Below are 20656 nucleotides of genomic sequence, written 5' to 3' on the forward strand. Positions count from 1 at the left end.
TAATGAGAGCAGAGAGGCTGCAGCACCACTTTGTCTCGGCCCTTTGGATATCAAACGACCCACCGCCGCGCTTTGGCCGGTTCAATCCCCCGAGCTCAGAGGGCTGCGACGTGCTTCTCTGCCTGCCCGAGGGCTGCGGACAGTGTTCCCGGCATGCTCCGCTGAGGACTACTCCTACCACACGCTGGCACCGTGGGACTGCAGCAAAGCTGCTTCCATAACGAAAGCCCAAGTGCAGCAAGCCTTCCTCCGGGATGAGGTACCTCTGCTAAGGAAAAGCAAAAAGCAAACAAGTGCCCAGCACAGCGCAAAGCCCCTGCGAGGGTTTTGTTCACACAGGTCCCCCCGTTTGACACATACGCCTCTCCCAGGTGGAGAAGAGTGGTGAGGAGTAGACTGCCATGCAGCATCCTCCAAGCTGGAAAAAACAGCGCCGGGTTTTGTGGACGTCTGTAGTAAATGGAAAGCAAAGCCGTTTCTGCTGGGCTGTACGCTAATAAATGGCACCAAAACACAGCAGAGGTACAGCAGCAACAGTGGCCATAGGCACCGAGGCTCAATAAACACCCTTGGTCTTACACATTTCACACTGCCGCTCGTTCGCCACGTGCCTGCACGCCTGTGGTTTGGCACCGCGACTGTTCAGCCGTCCTCTTACAGAGCTCCGGGACCTTTCACAGGTTAAAGTGGGGTGGTTTGGTTTGTTTTTTTTTTCCTGGAAAGGAAACAGCAAAGATTTAGGAAAGTTCCACCAACACATAAAATTTCCAGGGAACAACATTTGCCCCCTTAGTGAAGAAGTGATCAGTGCTGGTAACAGCAGCTGTAACAATTTAGGAGCCTAACTGAGGGTTCTGAAACAAGGCTGAGGCTCTGCAGAATTTAATTCCAAGACTGTTGCTTAGCATAAAAATAGCCTCCGCCCCACAATGTTTTAAACCATGAGTTTTAAAAACCTATTTTAAATAACCATGTGCAAGGAGCAATTTTTCTCCCGCAGATCATGCAGTGCACTCCTGCAATGATTATGCAACGCTATTTTCTGGTTTTGGTTTTATCAACACTCGGCTTTAACAATAAGGAAATTCTAATAATGTTATGATTATAATTAAGGCAACTCTAATGGGATTTTGTGGACTGTGACTGGCATCCCAAGTACAGCATCAGACAGAAAGGGGAATGTACAAGGGACAAATCTCCAGGACACCTTCAGAATTAGCAACCATTTGGGTAATTATAAAGCTCCATTTTATAAAGAACAAGGAAACAAGATTAATTTATAAATCAGTTTATTTACAGATTTTGTTCTCTTAAAGTACATTTCAGTTACCAAAGATATTTACACTGGTGTACACAGGGACGACCCTGGTTATTTTACAGTTCTTAATTACAAAAAAACCCAAAAACTGAAAAAAAAAAAAAAACAAAAACCAAAGCCCCTCCACATCCTTAGGTCTGTCTACTGTGCAAAGCTGCTCTGGATGTGAACATTAGCTGAAACTGGCCCAAAACCCAAGTTACCAGGTTATTTACACATACACAGTAAACAGGTTTCTTTTCAGCCTCTCCACAACACAGTACACAGGGAGACGGAGCCTCCCAAAAGGCGGCTTTGCAAACGTATATCAAAAGGCTCTGCAAAGTCAAGGAAAAAAACTAGTAAATGCAAGTTAATTACAGTATTCCTCTTTCATCTGTATATATTTTTGCATTTAATGTTTAAATTACAAATAAGTTCAATAGTTTGCTTTTCTCCATTTTAGTAGATTTGTAAACACGTCAGATGCACTAAATACCTTATAAGATTCAACTGTTTCTCTGCTGAAAAGTACTTTATTTTCCTAATATTCTTAAGGTAGCAAAGGGATACGAAAGTCGGAACTGCGCGCAGTTCCTCGCAGAATAGTCACTTAAAAGGTCTCTATCACTGTGCTACTGAAGATCTTCTGCAGGTACACACTTATTCAAGTATTGCAAAAAGCTAAGGCCACTTTTTCAAGAAAGGAAAGTGAACAAGACGGGATTTTTCCATCCCTCATTCCAGCTTGTGAGCAACAAGCCTTTTCTGAAAGGCAGAATTCCACAGCTCGGCTCAGGGAGCATCCTGCTGTGAGAGAGGTACTCGCGCTCCTTGTCCTCACAAGTCTGGGCTTTCCCACCTGGCACCAAGATCCTTCTGAAGAGGGAACTGCCTCTCCCCAGTGATGACAGCCACTGCCCCAAACAGCTTAGGGGTCCCAGAAAAATGTCTCAGCCTTGAATCTTCTAACATGGTTGCACCAAGACAACCAGGACCCAGAAATATCATCTTGTTCTTATAATGAGAAAGTTGGGGAGAGGAGAGAAATAGAGAATTCAGCCTCTGTTTGTGACACTCCAGGCCTCCCCATACCTCCTCATTACCAGCCATGACCCAGACAGACCATTGCTTCATCGCAGTAATCATCAGTCCACAAGTACTCAACACACTCGAGGTTTTGAGTATACACTCAACTCAAAGTAACTCAACACACTTGAGGTATTGAGAAGATAATTCCTGTACGTTCAAGTCTTTTTAAGGTTGCTCCTAGCAAGGATTGCTACCAAAAATAAACGGCGATGTTTGCAAAGGAATAAAGCCATTACTTCGACACAGCTTCCTTCTGACCAAACAGCTGTAAAAGTAGTTACTACTTCTGTTGAGGGTACTAAACTAGTGCTATCCAAGCCAGCAAGACAACAGGCATACGATCTCCAGTGGTCCCTGGTACCTTGGCAGGCCAACTGTACAACCTTCTCCCTGCTGCTGGACAGATCAGAAAAGCCATGCCCGCCCTGCAGGACAGCCGAAAAGCCTCGGGGGTGCAGGGCAACCTTCTCAGCACCAGCCACGGTATCTACAGAACAGAAACTAACTTTGTTTCTCTGATACTCCAGCCACAAACCTACGCTGCAGGTCTCTGCCTTCTTTCCGTAATTGCTACCTATAAAAACAGCAATCCTCGCTATTGAAGATACACCCAGGAAAGGGAATCTGAGGCGGTGACCCAATCAGTGACGCCATGCTGGTTAAATGCAGCAGCTTTAGTTTGCTTCTGTCTTAAGCATTCGAGAGTTTTCTGGTTCAGCATCACGACATTTTACATGGACAAGTGAATCACTTAGGAAAAAAAGCTGAACAATGCTTCACCAAGACCATCTGACTTCCAGCCAGCCAGAAGGGCCACTACTGCAGGACAGACACGCATATGCCCGTTGGAGGTGTTCCTATACACCCTGACCTCCTCCTCGTTCTTCCACTCATTAAGCTCCCATGAATATGGCTCACCATTAACTCACAAGTGAGGTGCTGGCAATACAACATCTGAGAATTTGCATGGACCTCTGACAAATCCAACACTTCCCAGTGCTGTCCCTGAAGAATTACCAGCTGTGTGTCGTTGTGCAAAATGCAAATATTCCAATGATAGCTCCCCTCCCCCCAAAAAAGGTGGAAAAGAGAAAACAAAATGGAGCAGTAGCAGAGGTACACATAGCAGGAAGCCCAAGAACCAAGCAGATGAACGAAATGGTAGCAGTCTCCCTACCACACCTAGTGTGGGCTGCAGCATCTTTGGGGCACCTCTGAGGGCTTCGAAGTGTCTTCCTGCACCCCAGTGTGTCTGGAGAATGTGACTCTCCTCTGGGTCTTGTCCCACGTTAGCAAAGAGGGACATCCACTATTAAGGCATCAACATTCGACCCCCAGATTGTCTGCGTTCCTCAAAGAGAAACACAAGAATGGGAGGGACAGGTTAGGAACGAGCACTCAGCAGACGGACACTGCAGTTGAACCCAGCACTGAATCAACCACTAACAGCTGCCCATGGCCTAGAAGTTCTGGGAAAGGAAGGAAACAGATGGAGCAGGGAAGTTTCACAGAATTTTTCAGCTCAGTCTCCTTAACTCTCCATTGTCTCCGACCCAGGTGGAGTAAAGGTCCATTCCTAGTCCTGCCTTTGCTTCCCACCCCTGGTCACTGAGGTTTGGTTCTTCTTACCTTCCCCCCCGTATCTGTCTCAAGAAGCTGGAGGTTTTGTGCGAAGAATACAGGGCTCTGGAAGTTTCCAGAACAGATGCTTTCTCAAGTTCGGCTGTCTCAAAACATAAGACAGTGCAGTCAACCGCACAGGACACTCTCCTATAACCCACTTAATAAATTATCTGAAAATAAATAAAAAACCCACAAGCACAAAACATGCAGACAGTCAAGCACTGGACACCGCTTTCTTTGGTGAATACGCTCTGTTCTCTAAATTGTTCAAGTAACGGCTTCTCTGATTTATTAGGTGACAGTAAGGGAGGAAGCTGAGGGATTGAAGGCCAAATTTTTTGTGAGGAAATTTTTTCCACTCCTGCATGTCTCGTGCCTGAGAAAATCCTGAGTATCCATTATCTGGGAGCAGCTGGTGCTCCAGGAAGAGAAGAAGTGCTACACAGTAGGAGGAAAGTTGTCCACGGGCTCATCTTTCACGTTTGACGTTAGGCGGCCTTTATCTTGCTCCACCTCAGGACTGAAGCAAGTTACATAGGAAAAGCAGCAAGAATTCTGTACTTGAATGCAGAAAGCAACATCATCTAATTTCCCTGGACTGGCTGGCACCATACTTGGTACCACATCACAGAAGAAAGATAAAACCCAGCTTCACAGAGAAGGGAATTAAATGGGCTCTGGAGCAGAAGAAACTGATGCACATTGTTAGGGCTGCAGGAGAAGAGGTGTTAAGATTATAACACTGTTCAATACGGTAAGTCTCCATTTACGACTAAAACCTGACCAAGCCGTTTCTTCTCCACATTACTCACATTTCTAAAGACAAGTTGAGTACTGATGGCTGACAGCCATTCCAGCAAAGCAGCCAATATCCCAACTTAACCCAACCCTTTCAGAGCACAAGCTGAACGTGTCAAAGCCCCAGGCCGGGGCCCCAGACAGCTGCTGACAGTTATGTGGCATAACTGCATTGGCACACAAACAGTCTTGAGCACTCCACAATACAGCCTCGAGTGAGGGATCAGCTTGTTCCAAACAATAAATCCGGTGCGAGGTCTCTAGTGGCAGCGGATGCAAATTCAGGTTCTTTTAATCACATCTGAACTGCCTTTAAACCCCATGCGTGGAAGTCCAGCAGCAGCGCTTGCAGGGTGGAGAGCACGTCAGGAGTCAGAAAGGCCCGTGACTCAGTGGTTACGCAGCTCTAAGTTTATTTTCAGCACTGTCAGACAAGCAGCAATCTCCGCTGTTTCTCATTTATCTGGTTCAGTACATCAACAGTGTCTCTGATTAAGGCCTCGAAGATCCCGTCTGCCAACTGCATCTTTACACACAGTTCGTCCTCATCATAGTTCACCCACTGCGCTTCTTCCTCGTGAAGTTCCTGCACCTTGGAGGTTAGAAAGGAAAAGGCAAAACAAACATTACAATCGTGTTGCTCTAGGATAATATCCCCTGCAAAGTTCCAGAAAGAGTCCAAAACAGTGTGCATCTGCCAACAACATATCTGTCTTTGCAAGAGATTACAGGAAACGCTTGGAATAGCAAAATGAACACAGATCTATTTGAACCAGGCTATTTCACTGTATGAACGTTTTCTACCTTTCACTGTAGTATCCATTTTAAAGGATTTCATATTCCTGCACAAGTTTTTCACTTGAAAGAACTCAGCTAATGGGATATTCTTGGTCAACAGCAGAAGCTCCATTAAAAAAAGTCCCTAATTGCATATTTGCAAGAAGCTGATTCCATGCAAATTAAATTGGTAGGAAATCACACAGAGGCCTTGAAAAGGGGAAGGAGAAAAAGAAAAGACTTTACTGCAGTTCAGTTTATTGAAATAAGAATTAGAAAGCCTAAAGGAAATAACTAACTTTTCCAATTCTTCTGTATAGGACGACAAAATCCTGGCACGTGTTGTACGATAGTATTACAACTCACTTGCACAGAATACTCCATGCTTCGTTGGATTTGACAGCATTATTACAAATGGAATTTTGTACCATTACGTCTAAAAGAGTAACTCAAAGAGTATTTCTTTCCTTCTATTAAAAATTTGTCTAAGTGACTATTTCAGTATTACAGATACATCCTAACAAAGCTCAAACTTTTGAGAAAAGAAAGAGGGGGTGCAAACATCACTCATATTTAAAATGACAAAGAGAACCTGCTGAAAGCTCCTTCTCTGCTCAGCTTCAGCAGAAAGCTCCTCTGACTGTAAATCCTGCACTCTGAACTCAAAATACATTTACACTGTCCACATAGACAAGTGGGTCAGACACCCAGACACTGCCAAAACAAGGTTAAAACATACTGAAAATCCACTAAATCTACTAATCAATATGTAATAGTGTTGTTACCTAAGGAGAGTACAAGAGCTATAAGCCCCAACACCCTCTCTCCCTCTTTTGCCTGAAGCTAAACTGCCCAGAACCTTGTCTGTTTTGAAGGTGACAGCTGCTGTAGCATAATGATGATTCAATAACCCAAACACAGTGTGAAGCCCAAGAACAGGCTGCTATGGGAACCCCAGGGAACCGGCACTGCTTCAGGGTCTGTAGTCGTTCACAAGGCTTCAGTTACTCATGGGGCTGCAGTCTGACAGCTCCCTTCTCCCTCTCTTAAGAGAGCCTGGGGAGAGGGGCAGGGACCTCATCCTGCAAACAGCTTTGGAGGAGTCCTGCTTACAAATCATTCCGCTACCACAGCAAGCACTCCTCTTGTTTCCCATAAGGCTGTCAAAGACGAGGTGTTAATGGTTTAATTATGCTTCTTACTAATAAGGAAGAAGCAACAATATTGGTGATTAAACTTTGAAGTGTTGTAGGTGAAAAATAATTTAAATTGAATGCTAACAAGCAGCAGATAATTGGGTGTAAGTTTGTGGGGGGGTGAATGTCTGAAACAGACTTCTGAATTCTCTCTCAACCAGAAGCTTTTCTGCCTGCAACCGGTATATGCCGGCTGTAAATTCTGATAAACTCTGGACTAAACAATAGCAGCACGTCCCAAGTTCTCCCAGTCCTCCCATCAATAGAGCCATAAGACAGAAGCACCAACGTGGAGGCTGATCATGTGTTGCGTGTCTGCATCACATACTATTTAGATGAGGAAAAGCAAGAGATAGGGGTCATGAAAAGAAGAGGTGGTGCCAAGAAGGGTTCCCAAAAAGCAGAAGCAGTCTGGGACAGAAAACAGGGGCCCCAAAGGGAAAAGGTGAAGATCCTGGCTGGAGGAAAGATCCTGGAAATGGGGGAAGATCCTGGAGATGAAGGAGGTGGGTGGAGACAAATGCTGGGGGACACTCAGGGACCTTGACCGATGACATCCAAGACTGGTAACCGGGAGCAGCTGCACAATACCAACTGGTGCGATTTTCTGCCTGACTCTCCCAGGCCAGCAGCGACCTCGCTGCTGGAAAGCGAAGTCGAGACCTAGTGAACGTAACACTAGGGTTGGGGGAAAGCAAGTGAGTAAAATAATCAAGCAGGTTAAAAGCTCTGATCTCACTGGCCCTTAAACAAACCCCAGTATCCAGATCCACGCTAAGCTGCTGTTTATTCTGTCTCACCTGCAACAATGTGATGGGACAGTTCCTTTACTGTGCGCCAGAAGGAAAAAAAAAATTCATGGGATAAAGAAACACAAGTAAACTGGAGAGGACAAGGTAACTTGATCCGAGCAGAGAAAGGCTGGATGTTAAATAGCAGCAGAAAGATCAAGAAAGGAAAACAGTATCAGTGATTAATTTTCTCTTGCCTCTATCATTCCCCTCTTTCTCAGAAGCGCAGTGCACAATTTCCCTTGGCATTAGGAGGACTTCCTCAAGCATACTTTTGGAAAACTAAGAGAATGTGCAATTTGCAGCTGCAGGCAAGTCTTGTTTATAGTGTATTCAGAACACATGTGGGAACTGCCATGCTGCTTTGCAGCCCTAGCTGCAGACATCTGAGCCAAGGCAGTTGTGACTGCTTTGTCTGGGAAATGTCTGATCCATTTGTTGTATTATTACAAACTGCTTCTAAGCAGTGGAGACAGTTTGCTTATATTTGGCAACTGTCGTGGGTTTCATGGAAGTGGGCTTTGAATTGTCTTCAGTACATGCACAGCATTTAAGTTCTTGCACATTCTCATGACAAAAGTAAAACTCCACATATTTGATAGCAGGAAGTAAGCTCTCCGTACCAGAGAGAAACTGCATTTGGGCAAAGTCAGGAAAAAAAGTGTTTTAATGAAAATAAATTCCATCCTACAGGAAAAGATAAACAGTGACACTATGCAGAAGGCTGTGTGGCATGGTTCTCGTGTGCCTTTTTTTTTTTTTTTTTTTTAAACACTCAAAGAAGGGGGCATGCACACAAAAGAAAAATCAGGAGATAATGAGGTGGCATGATCCTTCTGACCATCTAATAACTGCCACAGTACCCAAAAAACAACACTTAATATAATCTGAAGGAAACTTTAGAAAGTAAATTAGTAAGTTTTGATTTCTGAAGCTTGGCATTCAAAAACATGAATAACTGCAAATAAACTACATTTAAGGAGTAACTAGATCATTTGGAGACAAAAAAAAAAACCCAGAAATAAACTACTGCCTTGGAAGAATGGCAGTAGAAGGAAGGCAGGCATGTGCATTCTCACAGTCCTTCACTCTCAGAGGGCCTGGAAATCTTAAGATGCATGACTGTGCATACGAGCAGGCTTTGATTCTCTTCTTACTGTTGCGCTCCCCTTGGGTTTAGATCTTGGGCACCGCAGAAGTGGGCTTTCCAATTAAGCCAGCTTGATAGGAACAGTTTTGCTTTGTTGCGGAGTTCAAAACTGCATGGAGAGAAACGCTCTAGCTGTTAAGTCAACAGGTCAGAATATCAAGCACTTTTCAGCACTCTGTTGGCAGGCTTCTCAGGTGCGAAAGCTAAACACATAGGTTTGGCAGTATCATGTGAGCTTTGCTTTGTCAAGCTCTGGATAAAAGGGAAGGGGCGGTGGCAGAGAAAGTAATGGCAGAATTTGTGCAAACAGATCAGCACAGGGAGTTCTGGCTGAACACCCAAGTGAAAAAAAAAGTAGTGGAAACAGTCTGTTGTTAGAACCTGAACTTAAATTAGGAGATATGAGGGTTCTTGCTGTAGTTTAAAAAGAGGTTTTGAACGGTGCAGGCAGTCCTGATGTACCGAAATGTGGCACCTCAGGCGACGTGTACATTTGAGATTCTCCCACAGAGCACAGACAGCATACACGTGATAAAGGTGGCAAGATGAAGGGACATGAGAAGAAGCAAGCAAACACCTAAACATTCCTTTAACTTGATTTTAAGCAAAGTAGCTTTTCACGAACATGAACTTCCTGTAGTTGTTTACTGAAAGCCAAGATTTGCTGTAAACATTAATAACTGGAGCAACTATCCAGCAGATCAGAGGTCTCTCAAGAAATCCCAATACAAATGCTTTCCGAGGACAAAGATGCCGGATCAAAGTTAACAGTGCTGCAAAAAAGGAGAACGGGAAGATGGTTATTTGTCACTGGCAGAAAAACATGCTTAACTATATTAGTGTCAATGCTGGGAAAAAATGCAACTAAAGATGCAATGACTGGGGGAAGTAGCAAAGATGAAGGCAGAGCAAGGAGGTGAAGGACCAATCCATCCTGTTCGCCGCTGAATTCCCAGCAGGCGTGACGGCTGACTGCAGTCACCCACAGGACCCACATCACAGAGAGCACCAGTGCAGCACAGGCTGCTGTTACTGCCATGCCTCTTCCCCACAAGGCTGAACCTTCGGTGGAGAGAAGAACCACTGGGAATTGGGTTTAGGATGATAAACCCAGGAGGACGCATCCAGGGATAATCAGGGAGAGATTAAGCTGGGCAGAATAGCTTGGCACTTGCTTCTGTGCCTTCAGAAGAAATAAAAGGAAATTCAGCAAACAGCCATGGCTTCTGGTTTTAGAGCCACCCGACCATCCAGGCAGACGATGCCACTATTGGACAGTCGTTACTAATATGGTGGAGAAGGCGGCATACAACAGAATCCCCTTTCTCTGTATCAAAAACCTTCTCACCCTTAGTCATGCCTAGCTCCTGGGTCAGACAATATTGGACTGTCAGATGTGTTCAGTCCTCACATCAAAGTCACTGAAAATACAGTTATCTCAACAGAAAACTATCAAAGGATGTCTTCATTTGAAGGCTAGTTTTACTTGAAGGGGAAATGAAGAAACTGGGAAGGACCTGTGCTCAAAGTTTAAATGCAAATAACAGAAGCCTAAGAATGTTTACCTCTGCTTTAAAAAGATCATATTTTAACAGTCTTTATAAGCAGCAAAAGAACGTGGAGAATCAAGCAGCTCATATATGTACTCACGTCACAACCCCTGCACATTGCAAGAGATGTACATTGGCTAAACCTCCACAAAAACTTGAACAAAGTGTTTTCAATTGTGATTTCTAAAGAAGCTTCTACAGCACCTAAACCTACAAAAAAAAAAAAAGTCTTGATTTCTCTTTTAGAAAATTGCTGTGTTGTGCTACTTGAATATACTTTAAACAACATTTGGAAGACTCCAAAACTGACCTCTCAGTTTAGGGCTACACCATGAGTTACAGGCAGATAGGCAGCAGATCTTGCACAGACCTGTATATCCACTTAGGACCTTGGATTTGCATTATCACAGAACTCATGACCTTAAGCACAAGCTGGAGGGTGACTAGGAGACAGAGAAAGCTATCCAGATACTTCATGTTTTATAGAGATTTTAATAAAACAAGGTAAGAGAACTTGAACACTATCTCCTTAGGTTTTCAGTCAGAATTTCTCTGATAGCGTCTCACATTACAGTATAAATTTGTTAGCAACGCCACTGAGACTACCTTATTCCTAAAGCATGGCATGCTGCAGTCGCCACAGAGTTATTCCCAGTCTTCAGCTAAAATTTTATTACCATATACTTGTGAGAACAAAATAAACACATTATTTATTAAGCCAAGCTTGTCAGAGCTCCATTAATCTTTGATGTCTGGGGCTGCATGTAAATTACAGACCAGATCATCTGAACTTCAAACTTGTTCCACCTAAAGCACTTTGGATGCCTTCAACTAGAACAATTTTTTCCAGTCAGGAATCTTTCTTTCCAGGTATGGTTCAAAGAAATTAGGAAATCAGTACACAAGCATAAACATAAGACTTTTTTGTGCATGCTTTAGCAGCCTCCATATCCCAGAAATGAGTGTATCCCAGAATCAAGCGTACTACGATATGCAGGTCCTACACATAGCTATTCTATTTACATAGTTAAAATTAAATCCCTGGGAAAAAGCCTGTATTGGAAACCTTCCACTGACGGGCAATTAAAAGACCACACGATCCATGACTCGAAGTTACTTATATGTGCGCATGTGTGGAATCGATTTCAGGTGTAATTAAGTGAAGCACGGTGTTAATGATGACTCATCTTCCCAAGAAGAACCTTCACTATCATTATAGCCAATAAAGATGTTAATCATCCTGCAATACAAGCCAACAAGTAACTTTCAAAAACTAGTACGCAGCCAGACATGCTCTATCTTATGCAGTTTTAACACTGAACTGCCCCTGCCCCAGTGGCAGCTGCATTCACTACTTCATGACAAGTACTACCGGAGCAGAAGTCCTACTCGTTGCTTAGCTTTGAAGAGACGCTTAGCTGTGGGTACCATCTGGCAGACTGGTTACCTTGTAGTAGGGATTATCATGTCCCATACTCCCTTCGAAGTCTTTGCTGTTCTAACCCGACGACTTTGCTAACCAGATTCCACTGAAAGGTTGCAGATCTGGTCTATTAAGTTCTCAGCATCACTGTCTCCAATTAAATGATATTACTTCACAACAAAAACATTTTAAATTAAAGTAAGAAGAAAAACATATTCCCTTCCCAAAGAAAAAGTTTACTGTCAGTCAAATATTTCAATGTTTCCGGCTGTAAATTCATGCGTTAAACTTTTGGGAGTGGGCAAATTTATACTCCAAGTCAAATCAGTAGGCATGAACAGAGAATTCACTCAAGTGACCTTACTTCACTGGCACCAGACTTCTGTTTTTGTCTATAGGGTGCTCTCTAAAACTAAACATCTTCTATCAAGACCTCATGCACACTTTGTATTCTTTAAACAGCATGATCGAATACTGAAAAATACAATCATATGTCACACTTCAGTCTGGTGGATAGTATCTGACATGATTGCTTATTTTCATCCACTGACCAGTATATGATCCACTCTGTCTCGTTTCTTCCGCCCAAATTTCATCATCTTCTGCCAGTCTGTTTTGTGATTAGGCTCCTTCCTCAGGCTGAACAACTTCAGTACTTCAGCTGCAATGAAGCTCTACAAAACAGTAAAAGTGAGATTTATCACATTTGAGCTAACAAATGAAATGTATGCACAAAGTACCTACCCTAAAAGTCACACTACAGAATGCATAACAGCTTTCTGTTTAGCTAAGAGAGATATGGTGTATGCAAGGAAGTTACAGTGAAAGTCTTTGAGGCAGCATTACACAGGCAGAACAATTATTAAATCCAGAAGTGGGGAAAAAGGAATAACACTCACTGCTCTAACAATCTTGAGAACAGAAACTTTCAATTAAGCACTACAGAAAACAGGAGATTATGGCAATTCATTTTGTGGGAGAATATTAAAGAAAAGCAGGGTGGGAGTTTGGTGCCCTTGTCCTGTGCCCCTGCTCTCTCCTGCCAGATGCTTTCAAAAGTCTTCTCAACCAACAGAGTGATCTAGATACTATTTCTGCCCTTTCTAGACAGTTAACGTGCTGTATCTTCAGCAGGTTAATCAAAATACAGTAACCCTCTCCTAATTTCAGAAGGAACAGTACAGGTAGAAGTCTTCATTTGTGTCCTGATGAACTGTATGGAAGGTTCTTTGTTGAGCGCTTTCAGGGAGACAGGTTTTTTTCCAAATGTCCAGCCCTGCAAGTTTAACCTAGGTCCAGTCAGGCTCTAGCCTTTTGGGGTTTTGTCCTTTCTTGAGCACTACCACCAATAACAGGAGACCTCCTCCGGCTTGCCAAATACGACAATGCCCTCACCAGTCAAATTTTGGGTCCCTCTGGGCAACTCCCACTGTCCTCAGTGAGGCTGGCACAGGTATGTGTGAGTAAAAAAATCCAGCTCATCCCATCTGGCCCAACCCTACCATTGGATCCATGCCAATATACCCATACAGAGTTCCACTGAAATCTGCTAAAGCAGCAGTCTGTCAGCATACCAATTTTGTAAGACCAAGGTGATCCTGGCAGTTCTGCACAAAGGACTAAGGTTTAAAAGCAACCACTACCAGCCAAAAGGACAGGGAGGCAAATCTGTTGAGTAAAAAAGGACCGTTTTGACTAACTCCCTTTCAGGTTTGTCATCTCATTTCTCTTCTCAACTCATCTCTTGCTGGATACACCTGTTAGGATCTTTTAACACCCAGGCAAGTGCCAGTACAGTATTTTTCATCTCACTTTCCCTGCATGACAAAGATTTCTTCCCACCTTGATTTCATCCAGATCATTTGGATCTTTCACTCGGCGAAAGTAAGCAGATGCGATCCTACATGGTTTCATCCAAATAGGCTGATTCAGATTAGGATCCTCAGCAAAGATTTCCCCAAAGATCTCTCTCGTTAAATCAAATACCACCTTAACAAAGAAAGAAGTAAAAGTTAAGGCTTTTGTTGTTCATGATAAACATTCAAAGGGCAAGAACAAAACGCCTGAAGACTGTACCTTTTTATAAACCTGCTTGTTTATCGTGTCTGTGTCCTGCTCTTTGAGGGTACTACTAAGATCTGTATGAAGGTTGAAACTTTGAAGATCGTGACCCAGCTCTTTCAGTTTCCAGAGTTCCTCAGCTGCTGCATGCACCATACCTTCCACCTCCACCGCAGTATGAGGGACCGCCAAAGGCTCCTCACACGGCTTTGTTGGCGCTTTCTGCGGTTCTACCTTGGGCAGCACTGCTGGTTCCTCAGCTTGCTTCTGCTGGACCTTACGGGAACTCAGGCCATAGTCCTCATCAAACCAGTCTTGATCATCTCCCAGCACACTCAGGAGCTCCCGATTGAGCTCCAGCTCTGCCAGTCTCTTAGCAAGCTCTTCCTGACCGCTGGCACCAAACACTGGACTCTCCTATGAATTAAGAACCACAGAGTAAATATAAAAGCAGTGTCACACCGTTGTCTAACTCAACTTACATTTTTAAGTTGAGTTGAGGTGAGTTTTTAAGCTCTACCGATGTAATTGGCAATATATGCACAAATACTCAGAAAAATAATATATATCTCACAGTAAAATTAGAGATGTTTTGATTCAAATATCTGGGGTTTCTACCACTCCTGATGAAAGCTTTCAGAGGGTTCCTACAGAGCTTAAAAGACTGCGTCATGCCCACTGTCTGCCCTAATGTTTAACTGTTTATGAAAGGCTGAGTGGTTTAAAAACTGATAGTGTGACATACAACTTCTCACTTCACTTAGCAGCAGTCTCAGATCTAAATCAACAGCCTAAAAGCTTTTACCAGGTGATAGCTGTTTAGTGACTGAGCAGTGCTCACACTGGTGAAATGGGCTGAAGCTTTCTGTGATGGTAATATATTGAGATTAATGGCAAAGCAGACAGGTTTACTGGGTTCTTCACAAGAAAGGCCAAGTCCTGTATCTGTATCATTAATGGTTGTTCTGAGGAAGCTTGAACTTCCACTACTCATGATATATTAGTTCAGTGGACAGAGCAGTCTGACACCTTAATGACCTCCACAGCAACTAATTATGTTTGAGGATGATTATTTCATATCAAGAATAGACAGAGGTAAGTTTACAGTCTATTGTGTTTTGCCATTTTTAGAATAAAAACTGAGGGTAAGGATTAAATACAAATTGAACATGTAAGCAGAATGCAACCTAAATGAAGTATTTTTCACTTTCATGTGCCAAACTCTGTCTTTCAGCCTGCAGGGCTACCAAAATGAGCCGTGAACTGGGATACACAAGAACACACATGTAAAAGACATACATACAGGCAATCTCCACATCACCAAACAGAACTTGGGAGAAAACAAACTGGTGCCACACAGCATTCCTAAGATTCAATCATCAGCCAAAGGAACAGTCAGCTCTTAAAATCAGTGCAAGATGTCTGTTACTCACTGGTCTGGGACACATGTCTGGAGAGGAAAGTTCTTCTCTTTCATCTTCCAAATCGGAACTTAGAAAAAAGTTATTTAGTCCGTCAGGAATCTGCTTTTCTACCTGCTGGGATTGGGTACCGGATTCCTCCTTCACATCACAGAGCTCCTGGTTGCTGAGCTGGATTTTCTCATTCCTGACCTTCTTTATTCGCTGTAACTGATTGACGGTGTCTTTCACAAAATCTCTAAGTAGACTGTCTGTCAGCAAACTGACCTTTTCCAGTTGGTCTTTTGACTTTTCTTCCTCTCTAAGCGGTAGTCTAAGCTGGGCTTCTAACTGGTTCTTTTCTTTTGTCAGCAAATCCAGAAGTGGAGTTGCAGGCTTCTCCACAACTCCAGGAGAGAGATCATCTAACTTTTCAGCACATTCTTCCCCCAGTGTCTTCTGCCTCTCCAGTTTTTCAGAAAGGAAATCTGAGATGTCATCCAACTGAACAGTAGAAATCTCATCCACAACACCAGAAATGAGAGGAGCAAGGCTGGCCTCCTCTTTTACAGCATGCTTCAGATAATCCACCACTGACTGTTCTTGGGCAAGTGATTCAGTAGCTACAGAAATCTTCGTTATGCTGTTTGCTTTAGAAGATGACTCTTCATCAACCCCTTCCCCAGCTGAGGCTTCTGAAACAGCTGTGTCTGCAGGAGCTTTATCCTGGGAATAGTTCTCTGTTGCATCTCTGCTCTGGGGTTCATCCTCCTTGCTAGGTTTGGAGCTTCCTTTGTCTTTCTGCTCTGCTTTGTGTTGCTTCTCCAGTCCATCATCAAAGAATGAGTCTTCATCCTTATTTGTGTCTAAATGGCTATCAGTACTTTCTGTAATGTGAGAGATTTTTTGAGGAGGAGCAAAAATACCGTGCTTTTCTTTGCAATCAAAATATTTAATACCATCATAAGTTCCATTATTGTTCCCTTCAGGTTTATCCAACTCCACACCAGCCCAAAACCCTTTGGCAAACTTAGTCAGACCTTTGAATCGCAATGTTCCAGGTTGGACTTTACTCACAAGTACTCTATCACCAATGTTGAAATTTGGCAAGCTATCTGTTTCTTCCGTGATCGAAACAGAGGCCCACAGCGGTGATTCAGTAGGGGCCTGTTCTCGCTCCACATCTCTGCGTTCAGTATTTTTTATAAGTTCTGTTGGGGACCTAAGTTCTAATAACGTCTCTGAATGCATGCTGCCAGAGAGAGAGAGACACCTGTCACTGAGGTATTCACTGATTTCGCCATCACTACCAAGGCTGGTGGATCTACTTCTGCTGGTTTGTGTGTGCTGTGACCGCTCTGTCGGTGACTGGGCATCCCCGTTAGGAGAAAAAAGAGATGCTTCAAAGTCATCTTTGTAATGTTCCCCAGGAAGTTTTTCTTCAACTGATGCTTGTTTTCTGGAAGAGGATCCTTCAAAGTCTTCAAGGTATGATGGCTCCTTTTGACTAAAGAGTTGTTCTGAAAGCAGATAACCTTTTTCCTCTGCTGATTTGCTCAGTTTGCAAGAAGACTCTTCTACACTTGGGCCTGTTACAGCATCTTTATCTGCCAGTCTCTGTTCTAAGATTTCTTCTGTACCATGAAGACTTTCCACAGCCAAACCAAAGAGTTCTTTCTGAGAGTGTTTGTTTTCAGAATGGAGGACTTTCTTTGGAAGGATATCCAGTGAGCTCTCCTGTTCTTTATCTAATGTCAACAAGACATCAGAACTCTCCAAAGGCTTAACATGAGAACCTTCAATCTCATATTCATCGGACTTTATGTATTCCAAGTCTTCCTGTATCTCAGATTTATGACTGAAGACAGCCTCACCATTGGATGCATTTACCACATTGTTCATTGATCCATGGAATATCCTGCTAATGTCTTTCACATCTTTGAGAAGAGATGATGAGGGTATGTTATCTAAGGAATCACCAGATCCTGCTCTGAAACTTCTTGGTGACATTAAAACTGAGCAAGATGTTCTAGAAGGTTCTTCTGCATGAACATCTGTCACAGCCAGCTGCTTGGTGTGCACAGACAGAGATCTCTCAGTTCTTGATGACACAGCATCTTGAAGGAAAATAAAAAGTGAATTACGGCAGATTGTATAGCCTGCATTGTTTTACTGAAAACTGCAACTATAGGCAACAAAATTAACATCAAGGTTTCTATGCTAAAAGAAGATACAAACTGGTGCCTTGGAAACATATATTTCTAGCTGTCCTACAAACATGAGCAACATTCTTTCAGTTCTAGGGTTCTAACACTTTCTTTCCAATTCTGTTCCTTGTACAAGTATTTCATAATGCCATACAATACTGAGCCCAAGGTGAGGGCTCAGTTTTTTGTTTGCAAGCTGCAAAACCAACCAAGATTAGCATGGTAGATAACGATCAGAAAATGAGCAACAGCAAAACGTTGAAAAGTATCTCAACCCCCCCCCCCCATTCCTAAATGTCTACTCCTAAAGCCTTCGTTATTTTTGGTTTCCTTACTTTTGTCAAGTGATAAAGGAACAGGAAAGAAAAGAAAGGACAAAGGTTGTCATGTAATTATGGTTCACACAAGCCTCAGCCAGAGTAAAACTAAATATTGAATACACAGGAAACAGCAAAAGCTGAAGCCTACTAAATAAAAATAGTAAAAAATATAGCTTGATCATTATGGTTTTATGAAGTCTGCATGCTCTCTTAAAACCTCTTCTTGAATCAAGAAGGAAAAGATTAAAGAAGTTTAAAACAGTCAGTCTTCAAGATCTTCATCTGTAGTACAGATTCTTCCAGTTACACACCTGCATGTTCTGAAATGGATTCCAAAGATGATCTGGATCGCTCTGATTCAGCCAGTGATTTCCAGTTTTTAGCTGTCTCAGGCCTAAAGTTGAAAAATCAAATTGCATGAATCATGTTTTGTTTTGGTTTTTTTTTTTTTTTTTTTAAGAGATAAAAATGGAAATACAAGCATCTATAATTATAATACCACACCAATGATAACAAACAGTTTAGTTTGTCAACATACCATGACCTTAGAAAACAGGAATGGGGACAGAGAGGAGAGTTTGGCAAGTCCTGGAAAGTAATCTTCTAGAAGAGCAATCAAACTTAACTTTTTTTGCAGCCAAACAAGAGAAAAAGAAAATAACTTTTTTTTATAGTTGAACGCACTAAAATTGCACCATCTGCTGGAAAAAATGAAACACTTAAAAATACAGTAGGAAGTACAGAAATCAGTTGAATTCTATACCTTTTAAAACCTAAGATCTAAACCAGATTTAAGTTGCAAAGATGAATGGTTTGCCTCACACAGTGCAGCAGGCATAACGGGTGACCAAAATGGGAAAAAAATTGGGTCAGCAATCAATACAACTATTTGGCACATTCTTCCACAATTAAAAATTATTGTTCAGAAAGAACTTGAAAAGAAAGACGGGGCAGGACAAAAGTGAGATGCATACGGTTACAGGGACAGTACATCTTATCTGTTTTGGGTCTGATGAGACCAGCAAATAGGTCAACAGGATACTGCCGCTGTCCAGTGCTTTAAGGAAGAGCAGTTACCAGCTTTCCTTGCATTCATGGTTTCTGCTAAAACAGCGTTCACCGCAGTTTCAGAATAATCTCAAAAAGGAGAAATCCCAGTTACCTATGGAGCGGTGGTGCCTTGATCTTAGGTTTTTCAGCAGCAGCTGAGGATGGAGTTTTAATCTGAGGTTTGGCTGTGAGTGATGCCTCCAGATCTTGGCTCAGCTCTGCTTCAGTCTTCTTGATGAACTCATCATACGACTGCACATGGAAAACAGTAACGGCTGTTATTTTACTAAGCCATTAGTACAATTCAGCAATTAAAACCTATTTAAATGAATAAAGGATACACTCGGTTTCTCTGTAAAGCAATCTATTCAACTTCCTAAAGCTCTACAGTTGTGAATCCTAGAAATTTTATACTTTACTTTCAAAAACAAATTACATGAGCATCACTCTTTAATCCAGGCTAGGATACTAATGTGTATAAACATACATAAGCCCCCTGAACACTGCTAATAACCCATTGAACTTATACATTTTAAAAGGGAATGGCATTTTTGCCTCAAGACTCGGGTTCATTATTGTAAACTGTTAAGTAGCCAGAACACAGTCACACTTTTATGACAACAATGTGTCTTACACAGCTGTTGATACAATATTCTGCCAACAACATCCATACGATAATGATTTTTCCAAGGCTAACAATCTTTTACTTCGTCCTTCTTCCTACTGCTCCTAACCTCCAGTTGTTTGATCAAACTGGCTTCCTGGGCCTTCAGTCTCTCCTTTTGTCTCTTTTTCTGTTCCTTTTTCAGCTGGTAAACCACAGACTTCCTTTTCCGTAGTTCATCCTTCAGGGCCCTGATCCGTCCTTCAATGTCACTTTGATCAGATGTGGTTTCTGAAAAAGTTTAGTTTTAGTCTTTGTAAGCTTGCACCTCACAAAACAGTTCTACACAAAACAATGAACAGTCATTTAGTAAAATATCAAAGAATTTAATGTCAACATGTTAATTTTAACATAAGACTCTTAAAGTGGGATCTCAGATTCACAACACTAGTATGTAACATAAGAAAAAGTGTTACATCTTATTTGATTTAGAAGAGAAAGGCTCTGATACATACAGTACTTGTTACCAAACTTGCTCACATCAACCGCCCATGTTTATGCTACCTCATTAACTGCTTATCACGTCAGCTGTTGCAGAAATTAGTATTTTTTCTGACATATTTAAAAATATGACAACTCAAAGATGCATACCCAAAATATATTGGAAATATTTGTTTAGAATCACGATATACAGTTTCAAGCTACAAGGTACACTTCATTGCTGAGAATTTCACTTGCAACAGTGGACTCCAAAAGCCGGTTAGGTTTCTGGCCCATTTAGATTTTCTGCCACCTAGACTAAATACATCTATGAAATGGAGAGCTGACTGGTCAACAGTTGGAAGCAAAGTCAATTTGAACAACGCAGAGATTTTCACTGCTGTCAGGCCTCAGGATGACTATTCAGGGTGAATGGGGGTAGTGTTGAGCTTAGACACGTGGTGGACTACTCACTAATAGCTTATACAAAGTTACTTGGCATATCTGTGCTCCAAGTTCAATTTTACTATAATGCCATTACTGACTGTAGCTGTTTTCCACCTGAACGATTTTTTTCTTAATCATGATCCTTAGTAATAACTCCTCCATTCCTCTCCATCCCCAGAACACTCTGCAACCTGGTGTTCCAGTCCTTCTGATGGCGTTCTACCTCTTTTCCATTGGGACACTGTCCCCAGATACTTAGATCCATTCTCTGCATGATAACCCCATTCTACCGGTAACTCTTCTACTTTCGTTATTTCTGCTCTAACAACCTCTTAGTCTCTCAGACATTATAGAGAGGCTGCCTCAGTGTCTCATTACTTATTCTTTTCT

General features: G+C 42.3%; 1 protein-coding gene across 13 annotated transcripts in view; it reads right to left on the reverse strand.

The window, feature by feature from the left end:
- Positions 1–1273: 1273 nt before the first annotated feature.
- CEP350 (centrosomal protein 350) overlaps positions 1274–20656 on the reverse strand; it is an 87109-nt gene continuing 67726 nt past the window's right edge. For 12 of the 13 annotated variants that reach the window (XM_082313814.1, XM_082313815.1, XM_082313811.1 and 9 more), the window contains 8 exons: positions 19470–19630; positions 18848–18987; positions 17997–18079; positions 15192–17275; positions 13774–14175; positions 13540–13686; positions 12249–12371; positions 1274–5402 (listed from right to left, as the gene is read on the reverse strand). In XM_082313814.1, coding sequence (XP_082169940.1) covers positions 5238–5402; positions 12249–12371; positions 13540–13686; positions 13774–14175; positions 15192–17275; positions 17997–18079; positions 18848–18987; positions 19470–19630 — 3305 coding nt within the window. In that variant the 3' untranslated portion in view covers positions 1274–5237. Of the gene's footprint in view, positions 5403–10406; positions 10485–12248; positions 12372–13539; positions 13687–13773; positions 14176–15191; positions 17276–17996; positions 18080–18847; positions 18988–19469; positions 19631–20656 lie in introns of those variants that run through there. The other variant, XM_082313813.1, reaches the window with a different exon arrangement.

The sequence above is a fragment of the Platalea leucorodia genome, assembly GCF_965183815.1.
Source record: "Platalea leucorodia genome assembly, chromosome: 5".
Lineage (NCBI taxonomy): Eukaryota > Metazoa > Chordata > Aves > Pelecaniformes > Threskiornithidae > Platalea > Platalea leucorodia.